The 16,569-nt window shown below is 38.7% G+C and overlaps 1 protein-coding gene across 1 annotated transcript; it reads left to right on the forward strand.

Moving 5' to 3' along the window:
- Nucleotides 1-13,038: 13,038 nt before the first annotated feature.
- LOC140860602 (probable L-type lectin-domain containing receptor kinase S.5) lies at nucleotides 13,039-16,486 on the forward strand. The gene is made up of 2 exons (XM_073263604.1): nucleotides 13,039-14,385; nucleotides 15,547-16,486. Exons 1-2 carry the CDS (start codon nucleotides 13,128-13,130, stop codon nucleotides 16,359-16,361), a joined length of 2,073 nt encoding a protein of 690 aa, XP_073119705.1. The 5' UTR covers nucleotides 13,039-13,127; the 3' UTR covers nucleotides 16,362-16,486.
- Nucleotides 16,487-16,569: the final 83 nt, after the last annotated feature.

Raw genomic sequence — 16,569 nt, forward strand, 5'->3', positions numbered from 1 at the left:
CGCTCCGAAACACCATTCAGCTGAGGTGTCATAGGAGGAGTCCACTGAGAGATAATCCCATTCTCTTTTAGATAGTCCAAAAACTCGGTACTTAAGTATTCTCCACCTCGATCCGATCGAAGTGCCTTAATACTTTTACCTAGTTTGTTTTCTACTTCAGCCTTGAATTCTTTGAACCTTTCAAATGCTTCAGACTTATATTTCATTAAATATAAATACCTATACCTAGAATGATCATCAGTAAAGGTAATGAAGTAGGTGTTGCCACATTTAGTACCAATCCTAAATGGACCGCAAACATCTGTATGGATCAAATCCAACAGATTTTGACTACGCTCAGGTTTTCCTTTGAAAGGAGATTTAGTCATTTTTCCCTTTAGGCAGGACTCACAAGTAGGTAGAGAGTTAATATCAGACATATCAAACATGCCCTCTATGACGCCCGGGGCTGAAGAAGCAGGGAGTGATCGCCGGTGCCAAGAGGTTGCACGGACAATGAGCAGCTCCTGGTAGGCTTCTATGCGAAGGGAGACATGAATGAACCGATCCCGTGCCGGAATGAGAGGGGATTCTGAGACTGTGTAGGTATGGGACTACATAGTTGAGGAGGGCTTAAAAGATTTCATATGTACTATTCATATCAAGAAAGTGCATCTTCTTTTCGGGAGCTCATCACATAAGAACTCCAAAGTTAAGCGTGTTTGACTTGGGGCAATTATAGGATGGGTGACCCCCTGAAAAGTTTCTCAGGGTGCGTGTGAGTGAGGACAAAAGCACGCTGAAAAGACCCGTCTTGATACAGTGGGTCGTTACAAATGGTATCAGAGCCGACCTCTCTTAGTACGGTATGGTTCGGGGACGAACCAAGCGGAAGCTGGTGGGCATGTGACGCCCGGGGCTGAAGAAGCAGGGAGTGATCGCCGGTGCCAAGAGGTTGCACGGACAATGAGCGGCTCCTGGTAGGCTTCTAGGCGGAGGGAGACATGAATGAACCGATCCCATGCCGGAATGAGAGGGGATTCTGAGACTGTGTAGGTATGGGACTACATAGTTGAGGAGGGCTTAAAAGATTTCATATGTACTATTCATATCAAGAAGGTGCATCTTCTTTTCGAGAGCTCATCACATAAGAACTCCAAAGTTAAGCGTGCTTGACTTGGGACAATTATAGGATGGGTGACCTCCTGGGAAGTTTTTCAGGGTGCGTGTGAGTGAGGACAAAAGCACGCTGAAAAGACACGTCTTGATACAGTGGGTCGTTACACCCTCTCCCACTAGCTTGTTCATCCTCCTTGAGGAAATATGACCTAGTCTAGCATGCCAAAGGTTTGCCGGGTTTTGACTTTCGTTTTTCCTTTTAATTGTTGTTACCGGTTTATCAACATAATTAATTGGAACGTCTTTTAATTTTAAGCTATATAGATCATTTTCAAGTTGTTCATTTCCAATCAAACATTCATTCTTGTAAATATTGCAAATCTCATTCACAAAATTGCAAGAAAAACCATCTCTATCAAGCATAGAAATAGATATAATGTTTTTGACCAAATCCGGAACATATAAAACATCTCTAAAAAATAACTTAAAATTGTTCTGCAAAACTAAATAAATGTATCCTATAGCTTTGGCTTCGACTCTAGAACCATTCCCGAGTCTTAGCTGGGTCTCACACATCCTTAGCTTACGACTTCTTGTCATCACCTGCAAATCATTGCAAATGTGAGATCCACGTCCGGTATCCAATACCCAAGAAGAAGTATTAAGCGAAACATTTATTTCAATGTAAAACATACCTTTTGCAGTTCGCAACTGTTCGAGGTATTTCTTGCAGTTACGTTTTCAATGACCGGGTTTCTTGCAGTAGTGGCAAACGTTATCATCTTTATTCACATTTGAAACCTTGGCCTTTCCCTTCTTATTTGGTACAATCTTTTTGGGCGGGGCAGAACGTTTCTTACCCTTTCCACTTGGCCCCTTCTTGGAGTAAGAAGAGAAGCCAACCAAGAGTACCAGTTTATCCTTCTTTAATGTGGCCTCATAAGACACAATCATATTGACCATCTCTTCAAGGGTGGCCTCTATCTTGTTCATATTGAAGTTCACCACAAAACCGTCAAACGACGAAGGAAGTGAAAAAAGTAATAAGTCCGCGTTTAGCTCATGCTCCAATGTCAAATCGAGTGTTACCAACTTTTCAATGAGCCCAATCATGTGTACCCCATGCTCACGAACCGAAGTCCCATCTCGCATGCGGCATGTCATGAGCTCTTTAACGGTGGCATACCTTTTCGATCTTGACTGAGCTCCAAAAAGTTCCTTGAGGTGCACGTGTATGTCAGCAGCATTCACGGCATCCTCAAATCGCCTCTGGAGCTCATCAGACATTGAAGCTTGCATATAGCATTTAGCCTTGATATCATGGTCCCACCATTGATCAAGTTTTGCCAATTCTTCCGGACTTATATTAGCCGGTGCTTCCTTTGGAGGATTCTTTTCTAACACGTAGAAAATTTTCTCCGAGTTTAGAACAATTTTTAATTTACGGAACCATTCCGTATAGTTTGCGCCAGTCAATTTGTTTTGTTCGAGAATTGAGTATAGTGGATTTCGCGAATTCATCGTAATGAAATACTGAAAAGAAACAGACAATAATCAGTTATTGTTTAATTAATTTACTAAGACATAAAATATGGCAAAATTTAATTTTATGAATTTCACTCCCACTATTTTAACGATTTCACTACCCTCTAGTGAAAACGGGAAACTCCATTCCTTAGTGGGAACATGGAGTCCAATTGACAAATCATAGTCCCGAATAATATCAGCCAACCATAATTTTCAAAAGGTAGAGCCCAATTACTTCCAAAGTAACCCCCATGTATTTACCTCATGTACAATAAGGGCCCAATAATATGACGCCGTTTATTGTGACATGTCAAGATAACCCATCAATATTAAGTTGTGATGGACGGTCGCCATGTGGATCCCCCAATAATATGAGCCAATCCCATGGGAGTTCCACCCAACTTACAACATGTGTCGATCCAATGTACAGCTTTCCGACGAACGGGCCCCCCAATAATATGAGCCGGACCGTATCCGCGGATAGCATCTCATACATTGATCGTTGATGGAAGGTAGGAACATTTAAACAATATTTAAATTCCTTTTTTATTAATCTTGATATCAATTTTAAATCATATTTAAAATGAGAGGTTTTAATTTTGAAAATTTGTCTCATCATGCAATTTATGTATGCTTGCGGGATTCATACAATTTAGTCTAAACATGCATACATCAATAATATCATATATTATTTAAGGATGATCGATCCCATTAACTAATCGACCCGTGGTTGCCAATCACGAGTCTAAGTCAAATCCTAGGTGATATGCAAGTATGCAATGCAATCCTATTACATTGAGCTTCCAATTTACATTTCTTCGGTCTCCATTGTCTGCTGGGCCCACCTTGTCTTCAAATCTTTGTCTCCCACTAAGTCTCATAAATTTTACAATAAATTTCGATGACAAATATGAGATACATTTTTAGGGGTGGGAACGAGCCATAAACCAGGCCCACTTTTTATTACAAATGACAATCATATTGGGCTATAAACCAAACCCATTAATAAAATCCAACAACAATAAGACAAATGTAAATTACCTAACATAGACCTAAAACATTGGTTATGGCAATCGATCATCCTTTATCCAATAATTAATTCAATAATTAAATAATTGGATAAACATACAAAGGCATCATAATTTAAAAGATAAAATCATATTTTATCTTATCCATCCATAAGATCATATCTTATCATCAATTGTACCAAAATAATTAATTTTATAAAATTTAATTTAACGGATAAAATTTATAAATTTTCCAAAAAATTAAATTTATCCAAAAATTAATTTTAAAATTTTTGGACTCGAACAATTCGATCCGATGCCTCGTGAACCAATCAAAAACAATTTTCGATCGGATCAAAAACTAGAATTTCAAAATATTAAAATTTTAAATAAAAAATTAAATATTAATTTTTCCGGGCTGCCCAGGACAATCCCGGACAGCCCGAGCCCCAAAAGGGGGCCCGGGCAGGGGATCGCTGCCCTGGGCAGCGCCCAGTGCTGCCCTGGGAAGCAATCAAATCGCGCTGCTGGACTCGCTGCCCCGGGCAGCGATTGCCCATTAAAATTCAATTTTAAAATTTGCGTTTTGTTTCAAAAATTGAGGCTTAAAAATTTTGTACAATCGATTAATTTAATCGTTTGATCTGAGCAACCTGTCTCTGATATCACTGTTGGAAAACATGTTCAGATCAATCAAGAATTGATACCCGGTGCAGCGGAAGTTTAAAATTTTATTTTATTATATGGAACGATTCCATATCAAGGGTATCAAATCTTTTACGATTAAATATGTGTAAGTAAAACAAATAATCACAATTAAATATTTTACCTTAAAATCTTGAAGCGAGATTATGGACACCAACAGAACTTAATCTGCTCTTCTTGTAAATCTCGGGAACCGATGGCGTCACGATCAATCACCGGAATTAGGTCCACGAACGAAAAATAGAAACCCTCTAATTGACTGCACTAGAAATCAATCAGAAGTTTTACGTAGAGAATAAACAGATTTGATCTGTTAATTCGAATTGTAATTTTTCACAAAAATCACAGTCCGAATTTTCTCAAAAGGGACAGAGGAATTTTCGAAAAACCTCTTGAATAATATAGACTGATTTTCGAAAATTGCTAGACTGAAAGCTTGTGTAATTTTCGAACACAGTACATATATTTATAGATAATTTCTAGACTAGATTAAGTTATAATTGCATTAGGACTCTAACTCCTTAGGGCCCACAATCCATAACTTAAGCCCAACAAGCCAAGCCCGTTGTTTTAAAAATTAATATAAAATTCATCGTGACTCCGATTGATAAACTGATTTTACCAATGTGCACAGAAATCATTTCTGCATCTTTTAAAGTCAAGATAATTTTTCTGAATCCGAATTCAGTGATTTCCAAAAATGCCCATCCCTATGTCATTTTAGGAAATCTCACTTCCTTTAGTTAAGAAGTCCAACTTATCTTTCATTAAATTTAACTCTTTAAATTTAACTATCTCTACGGGGTTTTAGTAATCCATTACTTGTGTAACCCTCAATGGTTCAAGAATACAGCTAGTCATGGGCTCACAACTCCTTGTGACTCGGAACAACAATTTCCGACTTACCCATCGAATCATGGTAAGAGCGCCTAGCAACATCGCCCCATGATTCCCTAGGTATTATTGATAGTGCCTGCAAGAACCAGTAGATTTTGGTTAGCGTACAGTACGGTACCTTCATCCATATATCTCGATCAAATCAACAACCATTGGTATATCGAGAGTCGTTCGAGATTCGATAACTATGCATTACATCTTGGAGATCAAATAGTGACATCGCATGTGTTACTAGGAAAACTCATTAACCTAAAACACATCATGTACTCTGGCCAGAGATTCGTCACACTAATATCTCCTCAGATCGCATAGGATATCCACACTCGCAAGTATGTGGTGAATCTTTGATAACAAAGCATCGACTCCTATATATGTCATAACTGTACCCAATCCCGACACCTGATGACCCCAATAGAGTCGGTAAACGAGTCAAAGTACAGTACTAGCATATAAAGTCTCAATGATGTTTCAAGTAATAAGGACTAATGGTGTACAACTAAAACAGCGGACTTTATCCACTCGATAAGTGATAACCACTTGGAAAGTCCGAATAGGGTAGTTCGATCATTCATCATATGAATATCCATTTGCATGCTTTGAACATCTCCATGTCCATTACCAATGAAACATGGTACTTGGCATCACAAATGCTAGTCTCAATCTCGAGCGATCCTTATCCTTATTAGCGGACGGCTCAATTGACTAGGAACTGTTTAGAATATACAGTGACTATAAGATGTGTTTCATAATAGTGATCTCTCCTTATTCACTATCTCATCTTACTTACACTATAGTATATTCAAGGTCTTTACAAAACAACAATAGTATATCACAATATAACAATATGAAGAAAGACAAAGATAATACCATTAATGAATGTAAATTATATTAAACAAAGATTATTTATACATAGAGTCACAAAAAACCCTTAGCCACAAGTTGGCTAACCGGGCACCCACTCTTTCAGTAGGAGTAGAAGAAGACGTAGGTCCAGATTGCACAACAGATTGAGCTCTAGGCTCAAATGATCCACTAAGCTGTGCTAGCATCAACAACTGTGCACGCATGTTGCTGGTCTCCACAAGACGGCAACGGTCCACCAAAGTCTCATAAGATACTGGGTCATCACAAACAACAACCTGTGAGTAGATATCTTGGTTCAGGCCTTGTAGAAAGATATCATACTTCGATGCATCACTCTCATTAATATGAGGACTGAAAGGTAGCAGATCAAGAAATCGTTGCTGATATTGATCAATAGTCATTGATCCTTGCCTCAGAGTAAACAACTCCATCGATCGTGCTTGGCGAACAGCTTGAGGAAAATACAGTTTCTGGAACTGCTGACAGAAATCTCCCCAAGTCACCTGTCCTCTCTCAGTACGTGCCTGAGCAGCTTTGGCATCCCACCAAAAACGTGCTCGATCCTCTAGAACAAATTCTAGAACTTCCAATTTCTGATCCTCAGTACAATCGAAAGCACGAAAAGTACTCTCGAGTTTAGACATCCAACTTCTTGCTTGTTCAGGATTCTCGCCTCCCACCAAAGGTTTCGGTCCTACTTGAATGAATTTATTGATAGAGTAGCGACGTCTACCCTCATGATGACGATGTTGATCATCATGATGGCGGTGATGACGATGATGATGACCACCTCCCTGGCCAACACTACCGTGACTCTCGTCAGCCATATCCTGAAAATAATTGCACATTAAAGTTCCAAATGCGCAAGAATTACTCAAAACTAATTCTAAATCCCAAGTACTAATCCCAAATCTAAGCATGCTCTGATACCAAAAATGTAGTGACCCTGCATGGTATCACCTACTAACTGGCAACTAATAGCATGCATTAAACTTAATACAGCAAAATAACTTAACAGAGTAAAACGTGCGGAAACATAACCATAAATTACATATCAGCTTAGTATAAAAGTGTCAAGCTTATTCATCAGTAGTGATACAACCATATCGAAATACTTAAAAGTAAACATTATACAGCTATATCGAATCCTGTTATATAATTAACTCCTCAAGGCCTGCTCCCTAATCCTGCCTTGAACCACCAGCTCCGTCCATCCTGCGACCTACCCCATGGAATAGGGTGTCCAAGATAACAACTAGGATGTGAGCGCTAACGCCCAGTACATAAACATGAGTACACGTATAAATATGATGCATGCAACATGATGACTGGTAAAGGGTCATCTGAAAAGTCATGCTCAGTACCGGCGCCACATAAGTGCTGCCACCGCACGGATCAACCTCTGGGTGCAACCACACTCGTCTAGTACACCAGAGTAGACAGACATAAATGCCCCCGCCGTCGTGGTACTCTCAGTGACAGACTATCGAGTATAGAGCTGAGCGGCTCTATAGTCAGATATAACAAGGTATAGGCTCAACATGTATATGCACATGACATATGAATATAGAAAGTGGTAAATCATATATCATGCCATATAATAATGCCAAATAAATGCAACATATAGACATGTATACTCGCTGGCAATCTCAGTCAATGTGTACGCACCTCTAAGCTAGTTCAAGTCTAGTGGGATCCTAGGTTCCAAGCCTATATTCAAAAGTTCACTGTATCACTACACAAGTTCTATAAGCATTAACTAAGCTAATAAGTACTCCCAAAACTTAAATAGATTCCCGGACCATACCTTCGTCCGTAGTAAGCCCTTTGATGTTGCTGACTCTGGATGACTATAACAACTTCTTTGTTATTCCAGAATCTCACTATTACCGATAGGGCCCTCAAGTGTATAAATCACACTATATAACTAAATAAGAAACCTCGGGAATTCGTATTTCAAATTATGACTCCGAAAAGCCCTATTTATAGCCAAAAATTCGTCGGAGTTTGGAGCCTTCGAACTGGGTTCGAAGCCTTCGAACTGGGTTCGAAGCCTCCGAACTGGGTTCGGACCCTCCGAACCTGCATGTACGACACTTGTCTAAAATCGCGGATTAGTCATTTAGCATTGCTGTCTGGGGGAGTTCGGAGCCTCCTAAGAGCTGGGTTCGGATCCTTCGAACCCAGGTTCGGATGGTCCGAACTCATTTCGGTGCCTCCGAACTGTCCGAGACCCCCGGGACACTTCCTACCATTTTCGGACGTTCCGGAGCTGATTTTCCACTTATTTTCACCAAATAAGGACTCTTTAATCATGTTTTGCCACTTTTAAAATTATATGTCATATCACAACATGTAAAGTGGAACTTGGCTACTACCTTTAGATGTAGCGATCCATCTGGTAATTCTGAAGTCCAATTAAGCCTCAAAATTGGTTAATTACTAACCCTTAATCATGTTTAACATATTATTATCTTAAAATGGGTTCTGGGTTACTACAGTATCACACTCAATCCATCAAACGAATAAAATTATCTCCCACTAATGAAACTTATTTGTGGCATTTGAGGCTTGGTCATATCAACCTTAATAGGATTCAAAAGTTGGTAAATGATGGTTCTTTAAGTGATTTAAAGGTGGAATCCTTGCCTGTATGCAAATCTTGTTTGGAGGGTAAAATGACTAAGATGTCTTTTAAATCTAAAGGACATAGAGCTAATGAAGTTTTGGAATTAGTGCACACTGATGTATATGGACCAATTAGTGTTCAAGCTAGAGGCGGATTTCAGTACTTCATCACCTTCACTGATGACTACTCTAGATACGGTTATGTTTACCTAATGTCCCACAAATCTGAAGCTTTTGAAAAGTTCAAAGAATTCAGAAATGAAGTGGAAAAACAATTAGGTAAGAGCATAAAAACACTTCGATCAGATCGAGGTGGTGAGTATCTATCCAATGACTTTAGAGCATACTTATCAGATAATGGGATTTTATCCCAATTGAGCGCACCATATACTCCTCAACAAAATGGTGTCTCGAAAAGGAGAAATAAGACTTTGTTGGACATGGTTAGATCCATGTTAGGTTTCTCTACGCTCAGTACATCCTTTTGGGGATATGCCATTCAAACTGCAATATACATATTGAACATGTTTCCTTCTAAGTCTGTCTCTAAGACACCCCTAGAATTGTGGAATGGGCGTATACCTAATCTAAGACATATTCGGATATGGGGGTGTCCTGCGTATGTGCTTAAGAGAAAGATGGATAAAATGGAATCTAGATCAGAAGCATGTGTGTTTGTTGGATATCCTAAGGGAACGAGAGGATACTACTTCTATAGTTCTCAGGATAAGAAGGTATTTGTGAGTAAAAATGCAACCTTCTTAGAGGACAGATACATAGAAGATCGTGAATCAAAGAGTAAGGTTCTTTTGGAAGAGATTATTGAAACATCTTCTAATCCAGAGATCCGCACTGAACCTACTCAGTTTGATTTCACATCTATACCACCATTAATCACTGTTTTTAGAACAACTGATATGGTGGAAGATAATGTTCCTAATGTTAATTCACCTCACCGTACCGACATGGAGAATGAGGCACATGGTGAAGAAGGAAACTCAAGGAACCAACAATCAAATCCAATCAACCAAGAACCTCCACGACTTAGATGTAGTGAGAGGGTCATCCGACCACCTTCTAGATACTTGCTCTATGGAGAGTCTTTAGAGGCAGTCTCTATAGAACAAGAGGAGGATCCCATTACGTACAAAGAAGCTATGGAGGATATAGACGCTGACCAATGGAGGAGTGCTATGGACTCAGAAATGCGATCCATGTACACTAACTATGTCTGGGATCTTATAGATATGCCTGAAGGGGTAAAACCTATTGGGTGTAAGTGGGTCTACAAGAGAAAGAGAGGAATAGATGGAAAAGTAGAAACCTTTAAGGCTAGATTAGTAGCTAAAGGTTTTAGCCAACGAGAAGGAATCGATTATGATGAAACCTTCTCACCTGTGGCTATGGTAAAGTCTATTCGGATTCTCTTATCCATTGCATCTCATTTTGATTATGAGGTGTGGCAAATGGACGTCAAGACAGCATTTCTAAATGGAAATCTTGACGAAAGCATTTATATGATGCAACCAGATGGTTTTATCCAAAACGGTCAAGAGCATAAAGTATGCAAACTTAAAAGGTCTATTTATGGACTTAAGAAAGCGTCTAGATCTTGGAACATCAGATTTGATCAAACTGTGAAGGATTATGGTTTCGATCAAAATCTTGATGAGCCTTGTGTCTATAAGAAAGTTTTATATGACAAAGTGATTTTTCTCGTGTTATATGTGGATGACATCCTACTGATTGGAAATAATGTGGGGGTGATGACATCTGCTAAGAGATGGTTGGCTCAACATTTTGATATGAAGGACTTGGGAGAAGCAAATTTTGTTCTAGGTATCCAGATCCTTCGGGATAGGAAGAACAAGCGGATTGCCTTATCTCAAGCTTCATACATTGATAAAATATTGGTGAGATATGCAATGAAAAATTCCAAGAAAGGTCAAACCCATTTTAGACATGGAATTCACTTGTCCAAGGACCACAATCCTAAGACTCAAAGTGAAATAGAATACATGAAAATAGTTCCATATGCTTTGGCTGTAGGAAGTCTTATGTATGCTATGTTATGCACTCGACCAGATATTTGTTATGTTGTTGGGATTGTTAGTAGATATCAGTCAAACCCATGACCAGAGCATTGGACTGCTGTAAAGCATATTCTCAAGTATCTTCGTCGAACTAGAGGGAATATGCTTGTTTATACAGCTTCTGACTTGGATCCTGTGTGATATACTGATTTTGATTTTCAAGCTGACAGAGACTCTCGTAAGTCTACATCAGGATCTGTGTTCACATTGGGAGGTGGTGCCGTTATTTGGAGGAGTATCAAGAAATTTTGCATTGCTGATTCCACTATGAAAGCGGAGTATGTGGCGGCTTGTGAAGCAGCAAAAGAAGTCGTTTGGCTGAAAAAGTTTTTGCTCAGCCTCGAGGTTGTTTCTTTTGCATCAAATGTCATTACTTTATACTGTGATAACAGTGGTGCAGTGGCAATTGCAAAAGAACCCAGAAACCATCAACGTGGAAAACACATTGAACGAAAGTATCACCCAGTGAGAGATATCGTTCAACGAGGGGATGTGACAGTGTGCAAGATAGCATCTGCTGAAAATCTTGCTGATCCGTTTACTAAAAGCTTACCTGCTAGAGCTTTTGAGGAACATATTCGAAATATGGGTGTGTTGGACATGTCTCATTTACCAGTATTTGTCCATCGAGTAATTTCTCATGTATTATGACATTTTGAAATTCTAATAATGTTTTATTTATTTATTCTTAAATAAATTATTTTGAGCAATGCATATGTCCATTGAATTGTTGTATTATTATAAATTAAGTGTTTATGTTGTTAAATACAGAAAGATTCAATTTATAATTCAATTCATATTTTTAATGTCCATGATCGGAAAATAAATAGGGACAAATTATTTTGACAAGATCGTTTCAATTTTATTGAAGTCTATCTTTGACTAGGTAATAAAATTGGAGATACATTTTGATGTATTGGACTGGACCACGTGAAAATTGAATTTGAATTGACCATACTAATTCAAATCCACTAGGTTATCGTACATAGCACCTTAATCCTGAGCGGGTAATGAACTTTGATTACTAACTTGAAGTTCTTTGAGACATCAATGAGCGAGATCAGACCATTGGTCAATATATCGATGTTTTGAGAATCAAAATGAAATAACAAAGAACATATATTCGCAAGATGGAATCCGTCACCTACATGATCATGAACTCACGAGTTCTTCTAAAAGACAGTAAAATCTGAGCTCAGTAATTCAATATTATTTGTTGAATTAATTATGTGATGCGATCACATGTGACTGTCAAATAGAAGATGAGGGTGAGTGATTATGAATATCTAATATAGGCAACATGGTCATGGTATCCTATTTTAGATGTTTTAGTTGATCGACGGGGGTGATATGTTGGGTCGATCAATCTGAGGATGTAATTATTGATTTTATGCTTCAGTAATTTCAATTAAATTAAGAGTGCAATCTTGTTCTTTTAGTGGAGTAGAAAAAGATTAATAAATTATTTGATTAATCATGAGTTGATTAGATCAAATTAATTTATTGGAGCTTAATTTAATTGGGTCCGATCAGGTCGCTCAAATATAAACTCAAATAAATTATATGAGTTATAATTTATGGAATTCGTAGGAATAAATTAATATGATTATAGTATCTTTATCTATGAAAAGTTTGAATTAAAAATTTACCGATACGATAAGATTTGATACGCTTGATAATCTTTTAATTTATGAAAAAGAGATAATTTCATTCTTGAAATTATCTTATCTTTCTAGACTACTTGATATAACGTAGTCTAGCAGCACGTACAATTTTCCAACGTTTGATTTTAAGAGAACACCGGAGAAGGCTTGAAGGTTTGAAGTGTTGAGTTGCAGATCTGTTGCAGACAAGATAACGTAAAGCACGCTTCAAGGGTAATCTCAATTCCTTTGTATGTTGAATTAATTAATTCTTGTTAAATACAGAAAACGATCATGATCCTATTTTTATGAGATTATTGGAATTACATAAAATTAATTTTTGTGATTCGATTTTCTCAGTTTTGACTAACAGTAATATACCAAAACCAGTTATTATATTGTCCTTTGTTTTATAATATAAAAATGTAGTACATGATGGTCAAAATATAAAATAATAATAATAATAATAAATTCAAATTTCAATCCACGCCACCGTGGCCGAGATAGAAATACAAAGTCAAAGAAATTCCAGGCAACTTCCAAGCACTTCGCACACAAGAAATTCTTGACCATGCTTATTAATATATATGCACAACTCATCGCAAGAAGAAGATGAATATTAAAAAAATAAAAACAAAAAAATCGGTCCACTTGATTCACATCAAATGGCGATCCCGGCCACAATCATCGCCGCCGTAGCCATATTTCTCTCTTTGATTTCCACGGTGGTCGAAGCGGATAATACAAAACTCGAAACCTTCAGCAAGCAATACGGCGACCCTTTCGACGAATCATACTACGGCATTTTCGAGGTCGAAAAGCCCGCAACTATTAGCAACGGAGCTCTTCAGGTGACACTCGATTCAGCTTCTGGTGACATGAATCTAACTCACCAATCGGGACGCGTGTTCTTCAAACAGCCTTTCAAGCTCTGGCCGGATGCAGGGGATATCAACAATGTAAGTAGTACTGTCGTCGGGTCTTTCAACTCTTCTTTCTTGATCAATATTTACCGCCCGAAAAACGAGACTCCAGGCGAAGGGCTCGCGTTCGTGATCGCTCCGGACCTGAATCTTCCGGGACACAGCTCCGGAGAGTTTCTTGGTCTCACGAATTCGTCCACGGACGGGAATCCGGGTAACAATATTCTCGCCGTTGAATTCGACACTTTTAAGCAAGATTTCGATGTCGATGATAATCACGTCGGGATCAACATAAACAGCGTGAAATCCGTGGTGAATACATCTTTGACACCACATAACATCACGCTAGCTCCGATGGGAGCCAAGTTTTACAACGTTTGGGTCGATTACGACGGCGTTGGAAAGTTCATGCAAGTGTACATTACGGAACAAGAAAACAAAACGGGCCCGACTCCGCCCAAGCCCGTTTCCCCGATCCTGTCGTACAATCTAAACCTGAGAGATCACGTGAGACAGTATTCGTATTTCGGGTTCTCCGCTTCCACGGGGGAATACATTCAACTGAACTGTGTTCTGAGATGGAATCTAACGGTCCATTACTTCCCTGAAAACGATGGTCCGTGGCTGAAGATCGTTCTTGGAGTGGGAATACCAGTTGTTGTGGTGTTGATGATAGGAGCTTTCGGGTTAGGATGCTACATACGGCGTAGGAGGATTCAGCTTTCGAACCCGAACCTGGTCGGGGCGTTGAAAACTCTGCCCGGAACGCCGCGGGAATTTGGATTCAGGGATTTGAAGAAGGCGACGGGGAATTTCGACGGCAAGAACAAGCTGGGACAGGGAGGATATGGGGTGGTTTACAGGGGGTTTCTGGTTAATGACAACTTGGAAATTGCAGTGAAATGGTTTTCCAGGGAGAGTATTAAGGGGCAGGATGATTTCTTGGCTGAGCTTACTATTATTAATCGCCTGCGACACAAGAATCTTGTCAAGCTGCTTGGTAAGTTTTCATTCTTTTGTCGTTTGTACATTGTAGATGATTTTGGCTTCAAAATCTTGAAAATAAATAGACAAAAACTCCAATTTATGGTCATTTTTTTTGAGACGAGTCTCTTATATGAGTTATATATTAAAAAGTATTACATTTTATGCCAAAAATATTATTTATTATTATAAATATGAATATGATTGACCCGTCTCACAGGAATGTTACTCACATACATATATATGTTTTAATATTTTTATATTTTTTAAAAATAAATCTTTTTTTTTAATCCATGAATCGAAAAAGTTATTGACTTTATCTTTATTTAGATAAATTCATTGCCACCTTATCAGCAGATTTATAAGACTTTTTTAATTGTTTAATTTGTCAACCCTTTGAGATAACATTTCTTGTCACATAGACCAAACCACTGATTAATTAGGTCCACACACTTATTTTACAATTAGCTAGGTGGGTGGTTCGATTTATAATTTATTCATGCATGTGCTAATAGAAAACCTCAAGAAACTTCCTTACCCACAAGTGTTTGACCGATATTTTTGACTTTTGACTATTGATTTTTCTAACCTAGCATGTTTACAACGAGTTTTATAAAACCCGACCCGGTTGTTTTGGTTGGCCCGTTTCGTTCGTTCGAGTTTGACCGACTTTTCTAAAACTCGACAAGCTAAGCAGCTGGTGGCTGAAATCAATAATTTTTTTAATTTTATATATTCTTTTTTAGTTCAAAAGGCATAGATTAGATTTAAAGCATACGTGTCTATAATAGGAATGGTGGATAATGATAGGCCAAGATCCAGACTTCTATATGTATCAAAATTGGCAAGTGGAAGTCTGAATCTTGGCCTTTCATTATCCAGTACCATTCCTAGATTTCTTTTTGTGTATATGTCATTGAGCTATTTAAGGACTCTCCTTTGATTATTTTAGGATAAGAAATTATTGCAAGTGCATAGATTCGATCAATCAACGAAATTTTCGTACCGATATCTTTTTGAACTATTTCATAATGCGTACCAAAATATCTCGATTGCGGATTAACTAATCTTATAATAAAAGCAACAAAAAAAAAATTTTCTGTTAAGTTTGAGTTTCATAAGAATATAGGACAGAGCGACTCACATATATATATATATACATATTATTTTTGCACAGGATGGTGCCACAAGAATGGAAAGCTACTACTTGTATATGAATACATGCCAAATGGTAGCCTAGACAAGCACCTTTTTGCTCCTCCAAGTGTAGATCCTCTCCCGTGGAACCTCAGATACAACGTCGTTTCCGGCGTTGCCTCCGCCCTACACTATCTTCACAATGAATACGAACAAAAGGTCGTTCATCGGGACCTCAAAGCCAGCAACATCATGCTGGACTCGAGCTTCAATGCTCGTCTAGGCGATTTCGGTCTAGCAAGGGCTCTAGAAAATGAGAAGACTTCATACGCCGAGGCTGAGGGGGTTTTAGGCACGATGGGATACATCGCCCCCGAGTGTTTCCACACCGGAAAGGCTACTCAACAGTCCGACGTGTACGCGTTTGGGGCCGTGTTGCTCGAACTAGTGTGTGGACGCCCTGCAGGTGCCAATATTGGTGGCTTCAATTACTTGGTGGATTGGGTTTGGCTCATGCATCGTGATGGGAAGTTGCTAGAGGCCGTGGATCCGAGGTTGGGCGACGAATACGTTGCTGAAGAAGCAACGAGACTGCTTCTATTAGGGCTGGCGTGCTCGCATCCTAGTGCTAGTGAAAGGCCGAAAGCTGAGGCTATACTTCAAATGATCACGTCGAAAACAGTTCCGGTGCCTTTCGTGCCTTCTTTTAGGCCGGCATTTGTGTGGCCTTCCGCTGCACTGGCGTATTTGAATTCAAGCTCGACCGGTACGACGTCAATGACTCGATCTGGCTGGAGCCAACTAGAACACAGCCAGAGGGAGAACCATATGGGATATAGTGACTCTTCGGTGTAAATTTTTACCCATGTTTTTTCTAAGCCTGGTGAGAAGCCAGTTTCAAGAATTCCAAATGTGTGTGTTTTTGTTATAGTTTGATGCTGTGCTTTTTTAACAGGCAATGTAAATGTCACCATTATATATTTTGATTTTGCATGGAACATATATAATGGTTAGTTATTACGAAGTACATTATAAGATAAATTTTAGAATTTTCATCTTGGAA

The sequence above is a fragment of the Henckelia pumila genome, chromosome 4 (assembly GCF_033568475.1).
Source record: "Henckelia pumila isolate YLH828 chromosome 4, ASM3356847v2, whole genome shotgun sequence".
In the NCBI taxonomy this organism is placed as follows: Eukaryota; Viridiplantae; Streptophyta; class Magnoliopsida; order Lamiales; family Gesneriaceae; genus Henckelia; species Henckelia pumila.

Bases quoted from the DNA above. Each gene is read 5' to 3' on its own strand.
- LOC140860602 (XM_073263604.1), top strand. From the start codon at position 13,128: ATGGCGATCCCGGCCACAATCATCGCCGCCGTAGCCATATTTCTCTCT. The intron at 14,386-15,546 runs GTAAGTTTTCAT...ATTTTTGCACAG, and splicing joins GAATCTTGTCAAGCTGCTTG to GATGGTGCCACAAGAATGGA.